The sequence below is a fragment of the Olea europaea genome, chromosome 10, assembly GCF_002742605.1.
Source record: "Olea europaea var. sylvestris chromosome 10, O_europaea_v1, whole genome shotgun sequence".
NCBI classification, from domain to species: Eukaryota; Viridiplantae; Streptophyta; class Magnoliopsida; order Lamiales; family Oleaceae; genus Olea; species Olea europaea.
The window spans coordinates 4,934,315-4,955,902 of record NC_036246.1 but is presented as its reverse complement, the minus strand read 5'-3'; the positions used below and the strand labels follow the sequence as shown (position 1 = coordinate 4,955,902).

The 21,588-nt window shown below is 40.2% G+C and overlaps 2 protein-coding genes and 1 pseudogene across 2 annotated transcripts; 2 read left to right on the top strand and 1 right to left on the bottom strand.

The window, feature by feature from the left end:
- Positions 1-1,007: 1,007 nt before the first annotated feature.
- LOC111402603 lies at positions 1,008-2,912 on the bottom strand (annotated as a pseudogene).
- An 11,067-nt stretch (positions 2,913-13,979) lies between these two features.
- Positions 13,980-15,034, top strand: LOC111400195. The gene is made up of 3 exons (XM_023027620.1): positions 13,980-14,517; positions 14,739-14,824; positions 14,921-15,034. The coding sequence occupies exons 1-3, from the start codon at positions 13,980-13,982 to the stop codon at positions 15,032-15,034; spliced, it is 738 nt and encodes a 245-aa protein (XP_022883388.1).
- Positions 15,035-19,799: 4,765 nt separating this feature from the next.
- Positions 19,800-20,800, top strand: LOC111400194. The gene is made up of 2 exons (XM_023027619.1): positions 19,800-19,935; positions 20,034-20,800. Exons 1-2 carry the CDS (start codon positions 19,800-19,802, stop codon positions 20,798-20,800), a joined length of 903 nt encoding a protein of 300 aa, XP_022883387.1.
- The last annotated feature ends 788 nt before the right edge of the window (positions 20,801-21,588 follow it).

Genomic DNA, 21,588 nt, shown 5'->3' with positions numbered 1-21,588 from the left:
AGCTTATTGTGGCTTTTTAAGAAGGCTAGAAACTAAATTCTCCAAGTGAGGTAGTTGGGTCCTTTAAGTTTGGGAAATTGTGGTATATTAGTGTTTGAAATGGCCATTGAGTATTAGGAATTATGGTGCGGAAGCTGTTTTGGTAGGATTGAAATAGGCGTGAGCCTTTTAGCTCTGATACCAAGTTAAAAATAACAAATCCATAGAAGAGCATTAATGTATAAGATGAATGGAAGAGCTAACTTACATCTTCTGTGTATTACAATGGCTTTAAATAACAAAGTATATTATACGAAATATGGAATGCACTAAAGTTCTGAAATGTACAATTGTCATGATTGATAGAATTGAGGGAAAATCAATGGAATGCTAAGATCACGTTGGAGGTAATTGTGGAGTCATTACTGATATGGAAGAAGCAGTATTACGTGGAGGTGTTGAATGGAGGAGATTGAGGATTGTGATTGCTTGGTCTAACAAAATTCTGCATAACCTTTTTGCAAAATTGATTGTACACTCTAAATCAAAGTGTCTACGTCCTCTACTGACTCAAAATATGTGAATAAAGAATGACTGAATATTTATAAATAATTTATAAACACAAGCCGTAAAACAGTAAGACAATATAGCTTATGACACGATACAGTTGTACAAGAACAAGAAATCTGTGCATTTTGCATCAATAAAACGCCTTGAAGAAAACAATAGTAGTAGAGATTTGCAATTCGGAATACTTGATGTATTCAATTAACATATTATTAACCTAATTGTGTGCCATTATTAGAGGATATCAGGCAAACTTGACATGAGGAATAATAAACACAAAATTGCAATATCAAACCATATCTATTGTCAGATCACAGAGATTTCAGATTTTTCCCTCTTCTGAGAGAGAGAGAGAGAGGCACTTATAAATTGGCAAAAATATACGTACTCTATACGTTATGAGCATACATTGATTCACATAAATATAGAGCATCGATCCAAAATATGTTGCGAGTAGTAATTTATTCTCCCTCCCAACCAAGCTGCCGCACTCTTTTTTTCCCACAATAAAGTTATCTTCTTAGTGAGCAAAGCCTGTGCTCTTTCTCTGGCCAACTCACAAGTTTCTATGGCAGCATTGCATTTTTCGGCTTTCCTCTGGTACTGGGGAGCCAATCTTCGTGCCTCCCCGAATATGATGTTCATATGTTGAGAATGCTCTTCACCCACAGTTTCTTGAAGTTTTAGCTCTTCCGACAATAAGTCCACATACTGCTTTTCCATTTCCTCGAGATCAAGGTCATCTTTTCCACAATCTATTGCAATAGGGTAATTTCAAATGAAATGTAAAATCAGTTGTCACAATGCACAAACCTTGAGGCTTTTAAAAATCATGAACTTGAATTGAGATGTACAAATACTCAAATTATTGCTCCAACCCTTCAAGAGAATCATGGAGAATCAAAACATTCGGATACAAAACGAACATTGCTTTGTATAAGTGTGTTTTGATCCTCCTAACTATGGATTCAACTTGCACTTTCGTACCATCAAAAATACAACAATTCCTAGCCAACCAAATGTAGTAGACAGTGGTAGCAAAAGCAATCCGTTTAACACAGCTTGGCCAACTCTTCCCCCGCGCTTCTTTTTTCAACCATTTAAAAGTGCTCGGTAAACTGTCTCTCCCTTGTTTATCTCTACGCATTGCAGGTCCCTTGAAAACTCAAATCTGTAACGAATTTGCTAAGAGATAAAGTAAGCAAAGTCTCTTTTTCTCTATTGGCTGTTGCTGAAATAACTAAGCAACGGGTCCCCTTTTTCTTTCATTAATGCCTTGTTAACATTATTAAAATACTTTCATTCTTCTACCAACACATTCTGAAGTGCTATTCAGTTCATCCTATAAAACTTACAAATTGTCACAATAAATTGTTTCCACTAGAGCCTACCGCTATAATTTGGTAAAACAATTTTTCTATTTTTGTTTCACAAAAATAATGAAAAGTGGAAATAACAGACCTGACACTTCTATATGACATCCAAATAAAGAAAGGCTATCTAGATCTCACACCAAAAGTAGTCATTAGAGGTCTGATTCATGACACATAAAATTCAAAGGCTTATCTACACGCATGAGAAACTTGTAAACACAAACAGTAAAGCTTTCCCCTTCAAGAAATTACAACATTCAAAATTATTCACGTTACACATTAAAACGTGTCACAAGAAAATTTTACAAGAGCCATACAAATAGACCTTAATAATAGTTGCCGCAATCACATCACACAGACAAGAAAATAATTCTATCAGATTACAATGGCTAAGCTTTGGTGCCAAAAACCAATTTGGTAGAGTGACCAACTATTTAGAGATCCAACTTTTTTCTCTGCTCATCAAGTAAATGAAAGAGGAAAGTTCAATTTTATTTATTTATTTATTTATTTTTGGGCTAATTCAGCTTAACAGCCAATTAAAAAAAAGGCTGAACTTTCTTGGCTTGGATATTAGCCAATTGTTATGAAAGAAAGCATGAGATGGGCTAAGAGAGAGAGAGAGAGAGAGAGTGATAACATAAACAAGGCAGACCTTATTCTTAGAAACATCTACCATTCTTTCGCCCCTCATGATTGATCAATGTTAAAGTCTTTAATTTTCATCACCACAGAAACTATAAAATCAAATTGAAAAATAGATCAGAAAGGAGCACGGGGGCACATACCAGGGGCAATCTGAAAAAGGGTTTGTGGTGAAGGGCAATCACATAAACAGGAAGGGCAAGAGGATGAAATTCCTTTCAATTTGAGGTCCCCCTTGAATTTCCAATACAAAGCCAGCCCAGATACACAGCGTGCCGGTACTACCACGAATATCACCAAACAACACCTCAAGCAAGTTGCAGATCTCCTACTCATCTCTCTCTCTAAAGAAAGTGTCACGCTTTGACACACTTGGCCAACCCACTAGGGCCTATGGCCCACTCACACCGAACCACATGGCACTCCAGCCGAGATGGTGTGCATGGACGAGGCCTTATGAAAATACCTGAGGCCCACATGCCGAGGCCTCTTGTTAAGCATCCGAGGCCTATATGATGCAGGATGAGGGATGATTCCTGCAGAATAATTAGAAATAGAAAAATAGCACAACTAGCAAGTAGAATTCCAGTGAGAAAAAGAAGAAGGCAGCAAGAAGGGGGGAAAGGGCCAGAGAGAAAGGGGGGGACAAAACCAGAGAAGAAGTAGAAATCAGGGGAAAGGGAAGAAGGAGGAAGCCATAGGCAACAACCCAAGCATTCTATTCTTTAATTCATCAATTCATCAACTGTCTCAAATACGCAACAAAACATAAATAAATAACAAAACAAAAACCTAAAGAGAAGGGCTTGGGCCAAACTCGCTAAACAAGCCCAATAACAGAAATATAAATAATAATCCAAATAGAATATAACTAATAGTTCAATAGAAAATAAATAGTAAAAGAAAGAAAATAAATAGTAAATAGATGTCCGCATCAACTCTCCCGGGGTGGGAGAAAAACTCAACCCCGTCGAGTGGATAAATCAAAATGTTGCAATGAATCTGATGCTAAAGGCTCCAAGTCATGCCATGGGGGACGATCTTTCTGACGAACCAAATATCGAAATTCCACAAATGATGACGACGCCAATTGCAAATTACCCGCAAAAACATGAGCTGACCAAGATAACTTAGGCGAATGAGAATTTTGCTGACTCTTATACAGCTCCAATGAATTTGGCTCACGCCGCTGAAGTCTCTCTTTGGGAATCCATGTACCGTCAGAATCAAGTCGATCCATCCAACAAACAAGAAAGCACTGAATCTCTCCATCATTGGTTAACACAAACTGTTCATCCAAAATAACATCAATTTTATTTTTGTGTGCTGTGATAGGTGGGATTGAAGCAGACATGGCAAAAGATTCAGTGTGAGAATTCTCATGTGGGAGTAGAAACGGGTCATCAGAGGGGCGAAAATAGCCGTTGTAAGCATCGAAGTCAGTAACAAATAAAATAGGGTGGTGGTCATAATGTGATAAAAGGTCATTGACATAGGCATTTTGACCAACATGCTTTGAAATTTTAAAAAGACTAGCATTACATGCTTGCAATATAACATAATCCCCGATATTAAATTCAAAGTATTGTTTATGCCAATCAACTTGAGGTTTATATAATGCTTTACTTGCTTCAAATTGTTTATTGATCTCAATATGCAAGCTATGAAAATGTGATACAACTACCTCAACTGACATAGACACACAAGCATGTGGGTGCATAGGAATAAGGTTTAGAGGTTTCAAAGGTTCACATCCAAGAATAACTTCAAAGGGTTTTAGACCTAAAGACCAGTTCACAGGATCGTTATATGCAATTTGAACAATTGGAGGGATCAAGTCCCAATTTTCAAGATTTTTTTGGACTAAAAACTGTAATAAATTGTCAGGATTTTGGTTAGCACTTTTGTTTTGACCATCAATTTGAGGTTGGTCAGTGGTGGATAATTTTGCCTTAGTATTAACCACAAGTGACCGGATTTTCCAAGGGTGACTGGTGACATCGTCAAGCTCTTTAACTTGGGTAAGGGTATGACATATACCATGTGATCGAGAATTGTCAGAGATAAGGGGTATAGTATCCAAAGTCTTGGGAAGAGTCTGGATTCCACCTAAGGAATTGTCCTCACTATCATCCAAGTCATCAAAATCTTCAAGTTTAGGTTCATAGACTAGATCTTCCAACGGTTCCTCTATTACATTCTTTCGTTCTTCCATGACTAAGGTTCGATTAGGACATTTAGAAGAAATGTGACCAAAGTCTTTACAGTTGACGCACAACCAGTGAGAAGAAGACCATGGAGTTTCAGAAATTCTAGCCTGATTTTCCAATATTGGAGAACCATTAGAAGGGGGAGGTCCTAGAAGGGACTTAACGGAAGGAGGTGGAGCCAATGAAGCCAAATGATGATTATAAAAAATTTTACCCTTATTTTTCAAAATTGGAGGAACATCAGACGGGGGAGGTCCTAAAAGGGACTTAATGGGAGGAAGTGGAGCCAGTGATACCGAAGGATGATTGTCAATATGCTTTCTACCTGGAGAAGAAGATCTTGGACTATCACGACCTTTATAATTATTTTTCCAAATAGGAGGAACATTACGAAGAAGGTTTTATGATAGACTTATGATGAGGCGACGCTAATGAGATGGGTGAACGACGATGACCACGCTTTTCATATGGAGTACTAATAATCAACTCATAATCTCGAGCTAAAGAGTAAGCGTGATTAAGAGTAGTGACGCCTCGAAAGAAAAGCTCGCGCTTAAGATCATCTCTCAGACCTTGGCTAAACCTACTCAAAGTCGTGCTCTCATTCTCAATTAAATGACATTTGGTTCGAAATTGTTCAAATTGCGCGATATACTCAGTCACTAATTGATTTCCTTGTTTAAGGGCATTCCATTGAGTAAGAATTTCAAAATTATCTCGTTCTCGCTCACGAATTTGATCCCTATTCCTATCCCTATCCTTACGATCGGGTCGAAAGTATTTTTGATTACCTTGTCGACGATGTTGTCTATTATGGGACACCTTAGAATTATCAACATCAATCGAATGAGGGATGTGTTTAAAATTTTTCAAACTAGCAGATAGGGTCTTACTCTCTTCAAGAGTAGTGGTCATTTGAGTTTGAATAGCCGCTATTTGTCGGATGAGTGTATCGAATTGTGAGGGGTTCATGTTTAAGGTACTAGAGCTAGAAGTGACAAGATGACCAATATATAACTGCATGCACTGTAATAGCAACTTAATGACATGCAATAGAGAGATCAATGAACAAAAAGTGCAAGTAATGGAAAATGAAAATTTGAGATTTTTTTTTAAATTTAAATTTTGGGACTAAAATTATATACAATAAGCTAGTATTGCTGGTATATGTAAAATAATAAAGCAATGGTCAAATACTAGTCAAAACCTAATCACGTAAAATAAGCAGGTTAAAGTGAGATTTAACGAGGTCAATGGATCCAATTACGTGAGTTTAGGCAAAAATTTAATTGATGCAATTTCAAAATGAAACAGTAATATAAACCAACAATAAATAAAAGCAAGAACTTCCCTTTCGTTCGTCGAAGTAGTCAAGCCAGATCAACCAGAATAAAAGATGTACCTGTAAATAATAGAAAAGACGTTTCTTCTCTCTTTTTTTTTTCCTATTTTTTTTCTTTTTTTTTTTCACTTTTTTTTTGGAACTGCAGAAAACGATAAATAAATAAATTAAAAAAAAAAAAGAAATTTCGAGTGTGAAATAAATTTCGGGTGTGAACAGTACCCGTGAACAAAAACGATTTTTTTTTTTGTGAAACTGCTGAAAAATCTATAAAAAAAACTGAAATTCCGGGTGTGAACAGTGACTTTTTTTTCCTTTTTTTTTTTTTTCACCTAAGACTGAAAATTGAAGAAGAAGAAAAAAGCTGCTGCCTGTACCAAATATTCTTTTAGTTCGTGCTGTTCCAACAGATTTTGGGAAAGAAATATGAATAAATTTTGGATTAAAGAAAAGAAATTACCCATGGTTCGGCTCTGATACCAAATTTGATGTAGGATGAATAAGAAAGAAAGAAGAAGGAACGGGGAGGAGAAACAGAGAGAAGGGAAGAAGGTTTTATGATAGACTTATGATGAGGCGACGCTAATGAGATGGGTGAACGACGATGACCACGCTTTTCATATGGAGTACTAATAATCAACTCATAATCTCGAGCTAAAGAGTAAGCGTGATTAAGAGTAGTGACGCCTCGAAAGAAAAGCTCGCGCTTAAGATCATCTCTCAGACCTTGGCTAAACCTACTCAAAGTCGTGCTCTCATTCTCAATTAAATGACATTTGGTTCGAAATTCCTCAAATTGCGCGATATACTCAGTCACTAATTGATTTCCTTGTTTAAGGGCATTCCATTGAGTAAGAATTTCAAAATTATCTCGTTCTCGCTCACGAATTTGATCCCTATTCCTATCCCTATCCTTACGATCGGGTCGAAAGTATTTTTGATTACCTTGTCGACGATGTTGTCTATTATGGGACACCTTAGAATTATCAACATCAATCGAATGAGGGATGTGTTTAAAATTTTTCAAACTAGCAGATAGGGTCTTACTCTCTTCAAGAGTAGTGGTCATTTGAGTTTGAATAGCCGCTATTTGTCGGATGAGTGTATCGAATTGTGAGGGGTTCATGTTTAAGGTACTAGAGCTAGAAGTGACAAGATGACCAATATATAACTGCATGCACTGTAATAGCAACTTAATGACATGCAATAGAGAGATCAATGAACAAAAAGTGCAAGTAATGGAAAATGAAAATTTGAGATTTTTTTTTAAATTTAAATTTTGGGACTAAAATTATATACAATAAGCTAGTATTGCTGGTATATGTAAAATAATAAAGCAATGGTCAAATACTAGTCAAAACCTAATCACGTAAAATAAGCAGGTTAAAGTGAGATTTAACGAGGTCAATGGATCCAATTACGTGAGTTTAGGCAAAAATTTAATTGATGCAATTTCAAAATGAAACAGTAATATAAACCAACAATAAATAAAAGCAAGAACTTCCCTTTCGTTCGTCGAAGTAGTCAAGCCAGATCAACCAGAATAAAAGATGTACCTGTAAATAATAGAAAAGACGTTTCTTCTCTTTTTTTTCTTTTTTTTTTCACTTTTTTTTGGGAACTGCAGAAAATGATAAATAAATAAATAAATAAATTTCGGGTGTGAACAGTACCCGTGAACAAAAACGATTTTTTTTTTTGTGAAACTGCTGAAAAATCTATAAAAAAAACTGAAATTCCGGGTGTGAACAGTGACTTTTTTTTCCTTTTTTTTTTTTTTTTTTGCCTAATCAACTAGAAAGAAAATTGAACAAAAAAACAGCTGCCTCATAACAATTTTTTTTGTTTGCGTTGTTCCACAAGTTTTTGAGAAGAGGATAGGAAGAAAGTTTTGGATTGTGGATGAAAAATTATTAGCTCTGATACCACTTTGATTCAGCATGAGGGACGATTCCTGCAAAATAATTAGAAATAGCAAAATAGCACAACTAGCAAGTAGAATTCCAATGAGAAGAAGAAGAAGGCAGCAAGAAGGGGGGAAAGGGCCAGAGAGAAGAAGTAGAAATCAGGGGAAATGGGAGAAAGAGGAAGCCATAGGCAATAACCCAAGCATTCTATTCTTTAATTCATCAATTCATCAACTGTCTCAAATACGCAACAAAACAGAAATAAATAACAAAACAAAAACCCTAAAGAGAATGACTTGGGCCAAACCCGCTAAACAAGCCCAATAATAGAAATATAAATAATAATACAAATAGAATATAACTAATAGTCCAAATAGAAAATAAATAGTAAATGGATGTTCACATCACTATATGCCGAGGCCCTTTTAAAGTAGCCGTGGCCATATTGGCCGAAGCCCCAAAGCATATGTATTATGTGTGGCCGAAGCTCTGAAGCCGAGGTAGGAGCTCCGAATCACAAAGCAGCATCTTCCATGATCACTCCTCCCAAGAGAGATCCTTCTATATAAAGATCTTGTTTGAATGATTGATGGGACGTTTGTCATAAGTGTAAATGTTAAGTCTTGTCACTAGTAGAAGCAGCTTTGCCAATCAATAAATATATAGTAGGCTAGGTGCGGCTGATACCTACAATTTGACATGTAAACTAACTGGATGAGACCACATTTACCCCAAACCAAAGGTCACGATCTAACTTGTGACACTATAAATACTCTCCCATGTACCCCTTAGCAGAAATCTGGAGATCAAACATAATGAAAATGAGTTCAAATGAAGACACACCCCAGAAGGGTAAGAGAAAACGTAAGTGTGCCCCCACCGGCAGTTGCCCCAGTGGCTTGGCATCGACTTCAACACCACCATAGAAGATGAGGTATGCGAATGATCGCCCGGCTATCAAGAGAGATGGTCACCATGGAAGCAAACATGAGGGGCATTGTTAGCCAAAACATGGCTATCAGGGAACTCATGGCCCAAATGCAAGGCCAGGGAGGCTTCCCTATTCCTCCCTATGTCCCCAAGGGTACTACCAGCAAGAAAATGAGGTTCAAAGTCAAAGGAGTGCCTCGCTAGACTATAGCTGAGGTAGAAGCCCCATTGAAAGGAAAGTGGAAGTTGATGTTTCTTCCAACTACGCTTTTGGCTGACCCAACGAGACCCCTTTGAACCAGGACAACTTTCTACCTCCGTATGAGCAAGAACGAAGACCTATGAGGTCAGACAGTGTATTTGACAGAAGCGGCTTGTGGAACCAAGGCATATGCAACAGTCTCGCGAGCTTTGGACAAGACCACAGCCCCCACTTCCAATAACCCAACAGCCAGAGGAAAGGCATGAAAATGTCCCTCGTGCTACTCCCCCTAGAAATAGGCGTCAAAAGAGGGAAGAGGAGGCTAGGAACCTTCCCGTCACCTCTCACCAACCGCCAAGATATGAGGCCGATGAAAACAATGATTCGGATGAACAGCAGAGGTCCTGTGACTTGGACGATAACGTTGAAAATCTACCGTTCTCAAAGGAACTAAGGAGTGCTCAGGTTTCGAGCCACTGTATTCTGCCCAAGATACTAAAGTATGACGGGAGAGACGACCTAGAGAAGCATCTGAATGCTTACAAAACTCACGTGAGCCTAAGGGGCGCCACCCCAGCAATGAAATGCAGAGCTTTCCACTTAACACTTAGTAGAGCGGCTAAAATTTGGTATAGTAGGCTACCACCTGGGAGCATAAGGAGTTGGCATGAATTCAAGACTACCTTCTTGAAGAGGTTTGCTATGAGCAAAGAGGGATCCCATCCAACGTTTCCAAGACATGAGACAGGTACATGGAGAGTCCCTAAAAAGCTTTTTATCACGCTTCACTGACGAGATAACATACTGTGTGCAAGTCACCAACCGTGAGGCATTATCCGTACTGAAAGGAGGTCTGAATATGAACACTGTTTTGGAAGGACGTACAAAACCAAGACCCTGTTACCTATGACGCCCTACTTGAGATGATGAGACAGGAGATTATCAATGAATAATTGATTGAGCATAGGAATAGGGCAAGCACAGGCCTCCCCCCTCCACAAAGACAGCTTGCCAGAGGGTCGACCTCCCACTTGATGGACTACCAGATGAACCAGGCTGGTAATGAGAGTTCTGGGCAAGCACTTGCCACCACCACAGTTAATGCAGTTCCAACCTTGGCATATGAAGATGTCAACCCATTGACAGACACTCAACAAATCGGGATTCCACAAGGTTCTCGCAGGGGAAGAGGTCGAGGCAGAGGTTCAGGGCCTAGGAATAGGTCAAATCTAAACCCCTTGGATACTGCACGTACCATGGATCCTATGGCCATGACACAACAGATTGTCGGGACTATGCTCACCATACCCCACAAGAAAACCCCAGGGATAGGAGAAATAAATCACCCCAGGCGAACAGGCCCCCACCTAGGTATGACCAATGACCTAGGCATGAAGAGGCCGCTCTCCATGAGAGGGATGTTTTCGTGCGACGAAAGGAGCACGATGTAGAGAGACCTAGGAAAGGGTGCAGACACCGAAGAAATCGGTAAGCTCAGGATGAGGCCACTATCCACGAGGTGGATACCATATTTGGAGGCCCATACGTAGGCGATGAAATGTGAAATGCTAAGAGAAATTGCACCCGGGAGGCTAAGAACCCTCCGCTGACCAGTTATGTTGTGGATCACAGCTCCCGGGGGAATCAAATTCCACCCATTGTCTTCACTCAGGAGGACACTGAAAGAATTCACTACCCCCACTGTGATGCACTTGTGATGAGAGTTGTCATAGCCCGGAATGGGCTCAAACGAATGTTAGTTAACAATGGTAGCTCTTCAACATTCTATTTGGGTCCACCTTCGACAAGATAATACTGGACCATGAATTGACGCCCACCTCTACTCCCTTGTATGGATTTACCAGAGACAGCACCACTCCAAGAGAAAACATCAAACTTACGATGGAGATTGGAGAGTCATCCCAAACAACGATGAACTTTATGGAGTTCCTCATTGTTGATAGTCGATCGACTTACCACGGAGTATTGGGCAAGCTAGCTCTAAAGAAATTTGGATTCATCACCTCCATCCACCACCTATGCATGGAATTTTTGATAGAAATAGGGTGGCAACGATGAGAGGCAACCAAAGAGGCTCGAAGGAGTGCTACCTAAGCTCCATCAGAAAGGTTGAGCTCCGGGACATCCATGTGATTATCCCTGACATAGTCATGGCTGATGTCCCAAGTGATGCTCCCTTCGAACGAGAGGATGTGGAGATGATCGACGCACCGCCCAATCCGAAAATATTGGTAATCAATGAGATTGACCCCCGCGTAATTAAACCCGAACCTCAAGCGACCCCAGTCGAGGAACTTGAGAGCTTCTCGATGAACCTTCAAGACCCCACTAAAATCTTGAAAGTGAGCAAAGATTTGTCCAACAGTTTGAAAGAAAAGATCAAGGATTTCCTAAGTAGGAACCTCGATGTCATTGCTCGGAGGCATGAGGACATGGTAGGCATAGACGTCAAAGTCAGTTGCCATCACTTGAAAATTGATCTTAAAGTTGCCCTGCATAGACAAAAGAAAAGAGCTCCCAACCCTAAGAGATATGAGGCCCTGAAGGAAGAAGCTCATTCAAAATGGCTTCGTTAGAGAGGCCACCTATCCGAGGTGGGTCTCCAACCCAGTACTAGTGAAGAAGCACAACAACAAATGGAGGGTATGCATTGATTTCACTAACTTCAACAAAGCATGCCCTAAGGACAACTTTCTACTCCCAAGGATTGACCAACTGGTACTCCACGGTCGGGCACGAGTTGTTGAGCTTCACGGACGCATACTCCGGCTACAACCAAATTCTCGTGCACCAGGCCAATGAGGATAACACCTCTTTTATCACAGACAGAGGCCTTTATTGCTATAAGATGATGCTCTTCGGGTTAAAAAATGCCAGGGTCACATATCAACGGCTCGTCAACAAAATATTTGTGGACCTGGTAAGACGATGGAGGTCTATGTAGACGACATACTTGTAAAGAGTTTGGAATTTGGGGACCACGTAGCGCACTTGAACAACACCTTTCGAATATTGAGAAGGTGCATGATGAGGCTCAACCCCTTCAAGTGTGCTTTCGAAGTTACCTCCAGCAAATTCTTGGGATACATGGTCAACCAATAAGGAATTGAGGCCAACCCGGAGAAAATTGAGGCTCTATGCAAGATGAGGTCCTCCCAAAAGCCAAAGGAAGTCTAAAGCCTGACTGGGTGAGTGGCAGCACTTAGTCGCTTCGTCTCCAAAGCTACCGACAAATACCTTCCATTTTCCAAAGTATTGAAAGCTGGGAAGAAGTTCCAATGGACTGAGAAATGTGAAGAGGCCTTCCAGGGCCTGAAAAGGCACCTAGGCAGGCCTCCCTCCTCTTCAAACCAAAGCCCAGCGAGATTCTTCTGCTGTATTTGGCCGTCTCCAATGAGGCTATTAGTGTGGTTCTAATTCGAGAGGAAGGAACCACACAACTCCCCACGTACTATACGAGTAAGGCACTCCTATCGCCAGAAACTTGCTACCCGATATGGAGAAACTAGCTTTGGCCTTGATCACAGCTTCCAGGAAATTGAGGCCCTACTTCCAAGTTTACACCATCCACGTGCAAACAAATTTTTCCCTGAGGCGCGTACTTCAAAAGCCCGATGCCTCAGAAGGGTTACTGAAATGGGCAGTGGAGCTAAGTCAATTTGACATTGTGTTCAAAGCTAGGGCAGCTATCAAGGGTCAAGCCATAGCTGATTTTGTGGCAGAGTTTGCCAATTTAACCGAGGTGGAAGAAGTTATGGAACCTACCGAGCCTTCCACGTGGAACCTATTCGTGAATGGATCGGTTGGAGATATCGGTCCAGGAGTCGGGGTAGTCCTCATCAGCCCAGAAGGTTACAAGCTAAACTCAACTGTGAGGTTTGGATTCAAGGCCACCAACAATGTAGTGGAATATGAGGCGCTTCTTATGGGCCCTAGAATAGCTTAAGAAATGCAAGTAAGGAGGCTACTTATCAACAGTGACTCCCAGCTAACCAGGTAAATGGAAACTTCTCAGCCACGGACAAAACCATGACCTCCTACTTGAAGATGGTAATGAACCTCATCCCATCTTTTGAGAAATTTAGGTTGACCCAGATCTCTCGCATTGAAAATGCACATGCAGATACACTCTCCAAACTCGCAAGTAGCAAAGACTCTGAACTGTTTACAGTAGTCCTAATCGAACACCTCCTCATACCATCTACCAAGGCCCCCAACGAGATGTCGTTGGTCGAGGCTCCTACCTGGATACAGCCCATCATAGCCTACTTAAAAAATCAGGTACTTCTCACTAATAAGCATGAAGCCTACAAACTAAGGAAGAGGTCAGCTCATTTCTTCTTCATTGATGATGTACTTTACAAGAGGAGCTTCTCCTCCCCACTTCTCCGATGCGTGGGAGGAGAAGAGGCTACCTACATCCTAAGAAAAGTCCACAAGGGTGTTTGCAAAAACCACTCTGGAGGTCTATCTATGGCACAAAAAATATTGAGACAGGGGTATTATTGGCCCACCTTGAAAAAGGATGTCCTCCAATTTGTGTGAAGATGTGACAAATGCCAATGATTCTCTCCTATCCAAAGGTAACTATCACAAGATTTGACCACGGTCTCCAATCCCTAGCCTTTTTCAAAGTGGGGTATGGACCTCATAGGTCCTCTACCAAAAGGCAGAAGAGGCGTAAGCTTTGCAATTGTGGCTATTGATTACTTCACGAAGTGGATTGAGGCTGAACCACTGGCAAAAATCACAGAAGCAAACACGTCCAAGTTCTTGTGGAAGAATATTATATGTCAGTTCGGGATGCCTCACTCAATCATCTCAGACAATGGTAAACAGTTCGATAAAAAGAAGGTCAGAAGTTTGTGTGAAGAACTCGACATTAAGAAGCATTTATCCACACCTCACCACCGGCAAGCAAATAACCAGGTTGAGGCTGTGAAAAAAACCATCAAACATGTCTTGAAAAGGAAATTTGATGTGTCAAAAGGAGCCTGGGTAGATGAGCTGCCACAAGTGCTTTGGGTAGTCCGAACTACTATAAGGACCCCCATAAGGGAAACCACTTTCCTCATGGCATATGGAACCGAGACGAAGAGTTCCGTTGAAGTCGGACTTCCATCACCACGTCATCTGCACTTTAGTGAAATAACAAACGATGAGCATCAGAGGTGCGACCTTGACTTCATTAAGGAAAGAAGAGATGACTCCCAAAAGAAGCTCGCCACCTATCAAAGAAAGATGACAAAGTACTACAACTCGAAGGTGAAGAAGATGTCATTTCAAATCAACGACCAGGTCCTTAGGAGAGTCTTCCTCTCCTCCAAGGAACCAGGCACCGGTACTTTGGTTCGAACTAAGAAGGCCCATACAAAATCAAGGAAAAGATTCGAACTGGGACATATTGGATTGAAGACATGGCCGGCAAGGCACAACCTCATCCATGGAACATTGAGCACCTCCGAATCTATTATCAATAAGTGTACTACCTTGCTAGATGTTCTTTCCTAGCTCATGTAACATTTTTATGATTCAATAAAACTATCCATGATCGAATTCAAGTTTGTTCCACACCACCTCGCACCTCGGAGGAGAGGTCAGGATTGACAGAAGTGAGAGAGCACGCAAAAAAGAGATGGATCCATTGGGTGAGCTGGATAAAGAAAAAGAATTGAGACATTCACTTGCTTTAGATCGAAATTGAGTTGATGTTCAGTGATTTCGTAAACTATTGCCTTGCGAAGAGAAAGAGACTTCAATACCATCCCTTGGCCACCTCGCTTGAACTTCGAAGAGCATGCCACTTGCCTCCCTTTGGCAAGGCTGAACGCAAAGGGGAGAAGCCTCAACATGGATGAACCATCCACAATGTTGGGAAGCATTGTCACCTCGAATGAGAGGTCAAGATCCCATCTCTGGGCCACCTCCCTTGAACTCAGAAGCGCACACCACTTGCCTCCCTTTGGCGAGGCTGAACGCCAAGAGGATCTTCAACATGGATAAACCATGCACCATGTTGGGAAGTGTCCTCACCTCGGAGGAGAGATCAGGATCCCATCTCTGGGCCAACTCACTTGAACTCCGGGGCGCACGCCACTTACCTCCCTTTGGCGAGGCTGAACGCCAAGGAGAGAATCCTCAACATGAATCGAACTCCTTTACCCATTGATTCATGAGGCTCAATCGCTACGAGCTTTACGTAACTACTTCAATTTATTTGGATGTCATAACTTGCTTAAGTACTTCAATTTGTGGAGTCATGGTTCATATGACTTGAGTTATAATTGCAAGTGATTGGAGTTAGGATGTCAAGTTCAAGTTACTACCTGAGTTAGTTATTAGGTCATTCTTAAGTTCAACTACTTAATGAGGCCAATGCATTTGGAAGGAAAACAACATAGAATAAAGATAGATTACATTGATCTTCAATCAACATTACAAAAGGAGGGTCTGAGGCCAGTACATCGAAGTTAACTGAAAAGTAAACTATCCTAAGCCTCGGATGACGGTGGAGGTGCCTCGAGAGCTGGAGCCTCCGCAGCCTAAGCATCAGAACTCCCTTATTCTGCCTCTGCTGCTTTATCACCAACCACTTCATCAGCTGGGCTCTGAGGCACTTCATCCACAAACTTCGACCTCAGTTTTGACAGGTCCTAGTTTGGGTAGAGTTCCTCAGCCTTCTCCATCATTTCGGCATAGGCATAATTTCTCCAGTAGATACTGAAGCGTGTGTACTCCGCGGTGTTATAGAAGTTGGCAATATAGTCCTTCACCTCCTCCTCCTTCACCACCTTGGCCTCCTCCTTTGCTTTTGCCAGCTCATCCATATACCATTTTATTTGGCCCTCCAAGAACTTGTAAGCGTCCTGGGCTCTGGTAAGCTCTAGATTAGCCTTCTCCAAGGCCTCAGCAGTCATCTGTTGGTGGTCATTAGAGACCTCGACTTTCTTAGTAAGGGAAACCACCTCGCACTGGGACTCATACACTTTTTTCTTCAAGGCCTTGATCTGAGTCAAGGCAGACTCCAACTTAGTAGCATCTTCAATCTTCTGAGCCCTTGCTTCCTCTGCCTTTGCCTCTGCCTCTGCCTCAGCCTTAGCCTTCTTCAGCTCCTCTGCAAGGGAGGTCATCTTCTTCTCCGAAGACTGGGTCCTCGTTTGAAAATCAGTAAGGGTTTACTAAGGCCCTGTTAAGTCCATTGCATCGCAGGAAGAGGCATGTAGCTGCCACCAGTCCATCCAGAACTTGTAAAAGCTCTCAGTAGCACTTTGAATCTTGGCTGGCAGTGCCTCCACCAATGACGGGGCCAGGACCTCCTCCCTCCCGGCCAGAAAGCTCGAAGACTTCTCCTACACTCATGCAGGCCTCTGCTTGTCAGCTTCCTCCTCTACCTTTTCAGCTGCCCTCCTTGCATCCTCTTCTCTCGCCTCCTCAGCCTCGGCCTGTCGCACCATTCCAACCTTTATTGCCTTGGAGGCGAACTCTAGAAGCTTTGGCTGAGGGCCATCTCTAGTTTCATGGGACACAGAGGCCCCGAACTTCTCAGATGAGCTGGTGACGTGCACCAGCTTCCTCTTTTTTTGGTCCTCGGGGGACCTTCTCCTTCCCTCGAGGCTCCTTTGCATTCTACGGCATCTAGGAGGTCATCTCTTCGGCACCTCCTGGAACTGCTATCTTTGGATAGCCGCTCCACCTTCCCCTGAACCTCCTTGGCACCACTGGAGCCCGGCTTGAGGGCCCTTACCGTCACAGTTGAGGTGTCCCTAAGGATCGAGGCCATGTCCGAGGCAGGGTACTTGATAAGACATAAAATGTCATGTTTTACATCCATTAATACATTCATTTTTGGTGATAAATGTATGCCTAAATGTACTGAGTACCCTTATATTTTGATTGAGGTCGCAATAGGATGATTATAGCATAAATTAGAGGAAATGAGTGAAGAAGGACCAAAGTGAAAGAAATCAAAAGTTCAAGGATTGAATTGCAATTATCCAAAAGTTGAACCGAGAGACGAACGATGGAATGAAGATTCAAGAGTTCTAGAGGTCAAGTGGATGAAGAAAGAAGTCAAAGAGGTGAAATATAATCAAAATACAATCACACATCAATTTTCGATCGAAAAGGTTATGCATCAATTTTTAGCATCATATTGTGACCTGTTTTCGACATGGTAGACGATCGAATTGGAAGATGACCTCTGAAGCAAAGTTGCATATCTTTGAGTTAGCTTTCCAACGCAACTTGAATCACCTCAATCACACATCAGGAGAGATAGTTATAACTAAAATACTGAAAATTGTCCGACGAAGAAAACTGTATAACCACACAGTCGCATGAACTGGTTCAGAGCATTCTGGAGCCTTTTTTATTGTTCCATGTAGTAGCACGGAAATATACCATGCGGCCACATGGAAGGAATTTGAGGCGCAATTTTTAATTTACTTTTTCCGTCCAACCATGTATGGAAACAAATCTTTTCACCACATAAATACCCTAATTCACCCTAGAACGTAGGAGAACGCCTCCAACACTTCTTTTCTCTCTTTGTGCTCAAGATCTATGATGTGCAACTAATTTCTTTTGCCTGATCGAAGAAGACGGAAGTCTTGGAACAATTATAACTGTGAGATTCACCTGATTTTTATTGATTAATTTATATGCTTAGTATTAAATCTTCTTTTGCAATTATTTTTATGATTGTTGTGTTTAATTTCTAGAGTGCACGCTAGTTTATTAATCTCTACAATCTATAGCTAAGTTGAATTTCAAACTGTAATTGTTGATTGGTTTAACTTATGAAGCAACTAAGATTGATAATTTGCTGAATGGAAATTATTAAATCTTAGGGAGAAGATTTATCCAGATGCAAACGCTTGACTTGTGTTATCTAGTTCATTGATTTCTCTAATTTGCAAAGCCATTATTAAATTAAATTCTCGCGCTTGTCTATGATTGTTTGATAAAGAGGATTAATTCGATCGCTTGTTTCTAATTAATTAAAACTAAGAAGAAATAAGAAAATTGTTTCGAATGAGAAATTTATTTTTCACAATGAATGCTAAAATTATGAATTGATGATTATTTGTGAATCAATGACCGATTTTTAATTTCCAATGGTGGATGTTGAATTAGATCAAGGTTTGTTTTACTGTTTATATTTATTTCGATGATTTATATTATTTCAAGAAAACCAAAACCCCCCATTTTAGTTAATTTAGCATAAAAGATAGACTAAACACTCTTCGTGGGATCGATTCTTTCTTTCACTGCTACATTAATTTTAAAAGGTATAGGTTTTAATTTGGAGTGACCACAGCACGCACCAAATTTTGTCGCTGCTGTCGGGGAGTGATTTAGTTTATTTTTGTGCTTTTTATATGTTTCATTAGTTTTTATTTCCAAAAAAATAAAATCTTTGCTTTGTTCATTTGGTTATTTTATTTTATTTAGTTTAGTTTAGTGTTTTTTTTTTTTATAGCTTCTTTAACTGTTTATGCCCTTAACCCAATCTTCTAACCAAGGTGATTTGCAGTACGATCCAAAAATAGAAAGGACTTTGCGCAGGTTAAGGATTAACATGGCTAGGAATCAAACTTTGAAAGAGCTTGCAGCTCCAGATTTGCATCAACAACCCCTCTACATAACTTTTCCTACATTAGATGCTACCACCACTTTTTAATTAAAATTTGGACTAATATATCTTTTGCCTACTTTTCATGGTCTTGCAGGTGAAGATCCTCACAAGCATTTAAAAGAATCTCATGTAGTATGCACAAGTATGAAACCCACAGGGTTAACTGAAGAGCAAATCAAATTGGGAGATTTTCCATTTTCCCTGAAGGACTCAGCTAAGGACTAGCTCTACTATCTGCCATTTGGAAGTGTCACAATATGGGAGGAAATGAAGAGGTTGTTTTTGGAGAAATATTTCCCAGCTTCAAGGGCAGCAAACATCTGAAAGGCTATTGTGGTGTAATGTAAGACAATAGAGAATCCTTACATGAATATTGGGAGCGTTTCAAGCGACTGTGTGCAAGCTGTCCCCATCATCAAATCAGTGAACAACTTCTCATCCAGTATTTCTAGAAAGGTCTTTTACCCACTGATAGGAGCATGATTGCCGCTGCAAATGGAGGAGCTTTGGTGGATAAAACTCCTGAGGGCGGGAGGAACTTGATTGCAAACATGGCAGCCAATTCTCAACAATTCAGCACTAAACTCGACACCCCTTCTAAACATGTTAATAAGGTAAATGTTTCATCTCTTGAACAACAACTTGCAAGTCTAACTTCCCTTGTTCGTCAAATTGCTGCAGGTAATATGCAAAAGACGAAGGCGTGCGAAATTTGTTCGGTGATGTGGCATCCAACTGACATGTGCCCAACTCTTCAGGAAGGCCCCATTGAACAAGTTAATGCAATGGGCGGCTTTCTTGGACTACCACAAAGGAATTATGATCCTTACTAAAACACTTATAATCCAGGATGGAAGGATCATCCTAATCTTAGCTATGTAAATCAACAAGTGAATCAACCAATGCCTACAAATCGCCCAAACTTCCAGTAATACAGGCAACCATACCCTCCTAGACAACAACAGGACCAAACTTCAAGTTCAGGTATGCCTTTAGACGATTTTGTTAAATCTCTTGCCACTAACACTTTGCAATTTCAACAAGAGACAAGGGCAAGTATTAAAAGTTTGGAGAACCAAATAGGTCAAATGGCAACCTCAATCAATAGGCTGGAAGCACAAGGTTCCGGAAAATTACCTCTCAAACAATGGTTAATCCAAAGGAAAATATAAATGCAATATTGTTGAGGAGTGATAAGAATATTGAAATTCCATAGGCAGCCCCTACATTATTGGAGCAGGAAAAGAAGAAAGATGCCACTGAAGAAAAGATTGTTCCCAATGACGATGGCGCACTTAAACGTAAGTTTTCACCCCTTTCTGAGTTTAAATCGGTATCCCCTTTCCCTCAGGCTTTAGCAGAATCTAGGAAAGATGAACTAAATGATGAACTTTATGAAACCCATAAATGTGAGATAAACATTCCATTGTTAGATGCTATTAAACAACTACCTCGTTATGCTAAGTTGTTGAAGGAATTGTGTACCATTAAAAGAAAACAGAAAATTAAAAGGTGTGAAAATATAAACGTAGGTGAAAATGTCTCTGCAATCATTCAACAAACACTCCCTACAAAGTACAAAGATCCAGGCATGTTTACCAACCCTTACATGATAGGTAACACTAGGTTTGAAAAGACCATGTTAGACTCAGGAGTTTCTATTAATGTCATGCCATACTCTATATACGCTTCTTTAAAACTTGGACCTTTGAATGAAACTGGCGTCAGTGGCATGGTAATTCAATTAGCTGATAAATCTAATGTCTATCCTAAGGGTGTAGTTGAGGATATTCTCGTGAAAATTAATGATTTGGTTTTTCCCGCTGACTTCTATATGCTTGATATGGGATATAGTGATCAAACTACCCCTATTGTGCTAGAAAGACCATTCTTAAAGACATACAAAGCTAAAATAAATTTTTATAGTGGCATGCTTACTATGGAATTTGACGATAAACTCAATGAATTTAATATTTATATGCCATAAAATATCCTGACGAAACTAACCCTATTTATTCTATTAAAGTGGTTGATAATTTAGAACAGGAAGTTTTAGAACCTGATGGAAAAAAATGCAGTGAAAGTTGCAATTGATAAGCATATGAGGAGGTGGATCAGGAGTTACCCCAAAATACTCTCTTGCAAGAAACCATTGCAGCATTGAATACGTCTCCAAAGTCACCAAAGTTAGATAAAAGTTCGCATATTATTTTACCAGTTTCTAACAAGTGACCTTTCTACGCAGGTTTCCAAATGAAGGAGGTGAGAACATGGGGCCTTGGAAACCCAATTGATGCCGATTGAGGAAGCAAACAAAAAGTCTAGCCAAAGATAATAAATAAAGGCGCTGCTTGGGAGGCAACACAAGGGTAGTTTGTTCATTTACCTTTTCATTTTATTTCGTTTTTACATTAATATTTTATGCTAAATTTGTTCTCTTCTTTGCATTTCACTTTACATTGGGTACAATGTAAATTTTAAGGGTGGGGGAGGGAATTTAGGTTAGGTTGTTTTTAAAATTTTGATTTGGGTCATGCTTCCGTTACTTTTGACAAGACAAGAAAAAAATTCGAAAAATTGAGAGAAAATTTGTGATTTTAAATTATTTTTGTTTGTGTGTACCATTTGCAAGATTCAATTAAGTCTCTGAAGAGCTCATAACATGATTGAATAAATGATCTTTTCAACTTAAAGTTAATTGGTTGAGTTATTTTCTTTAAGGATGGTAGTAACTAAATTTTGTAGACAAAAACAGTGAGATTTTGGGCCACTAAG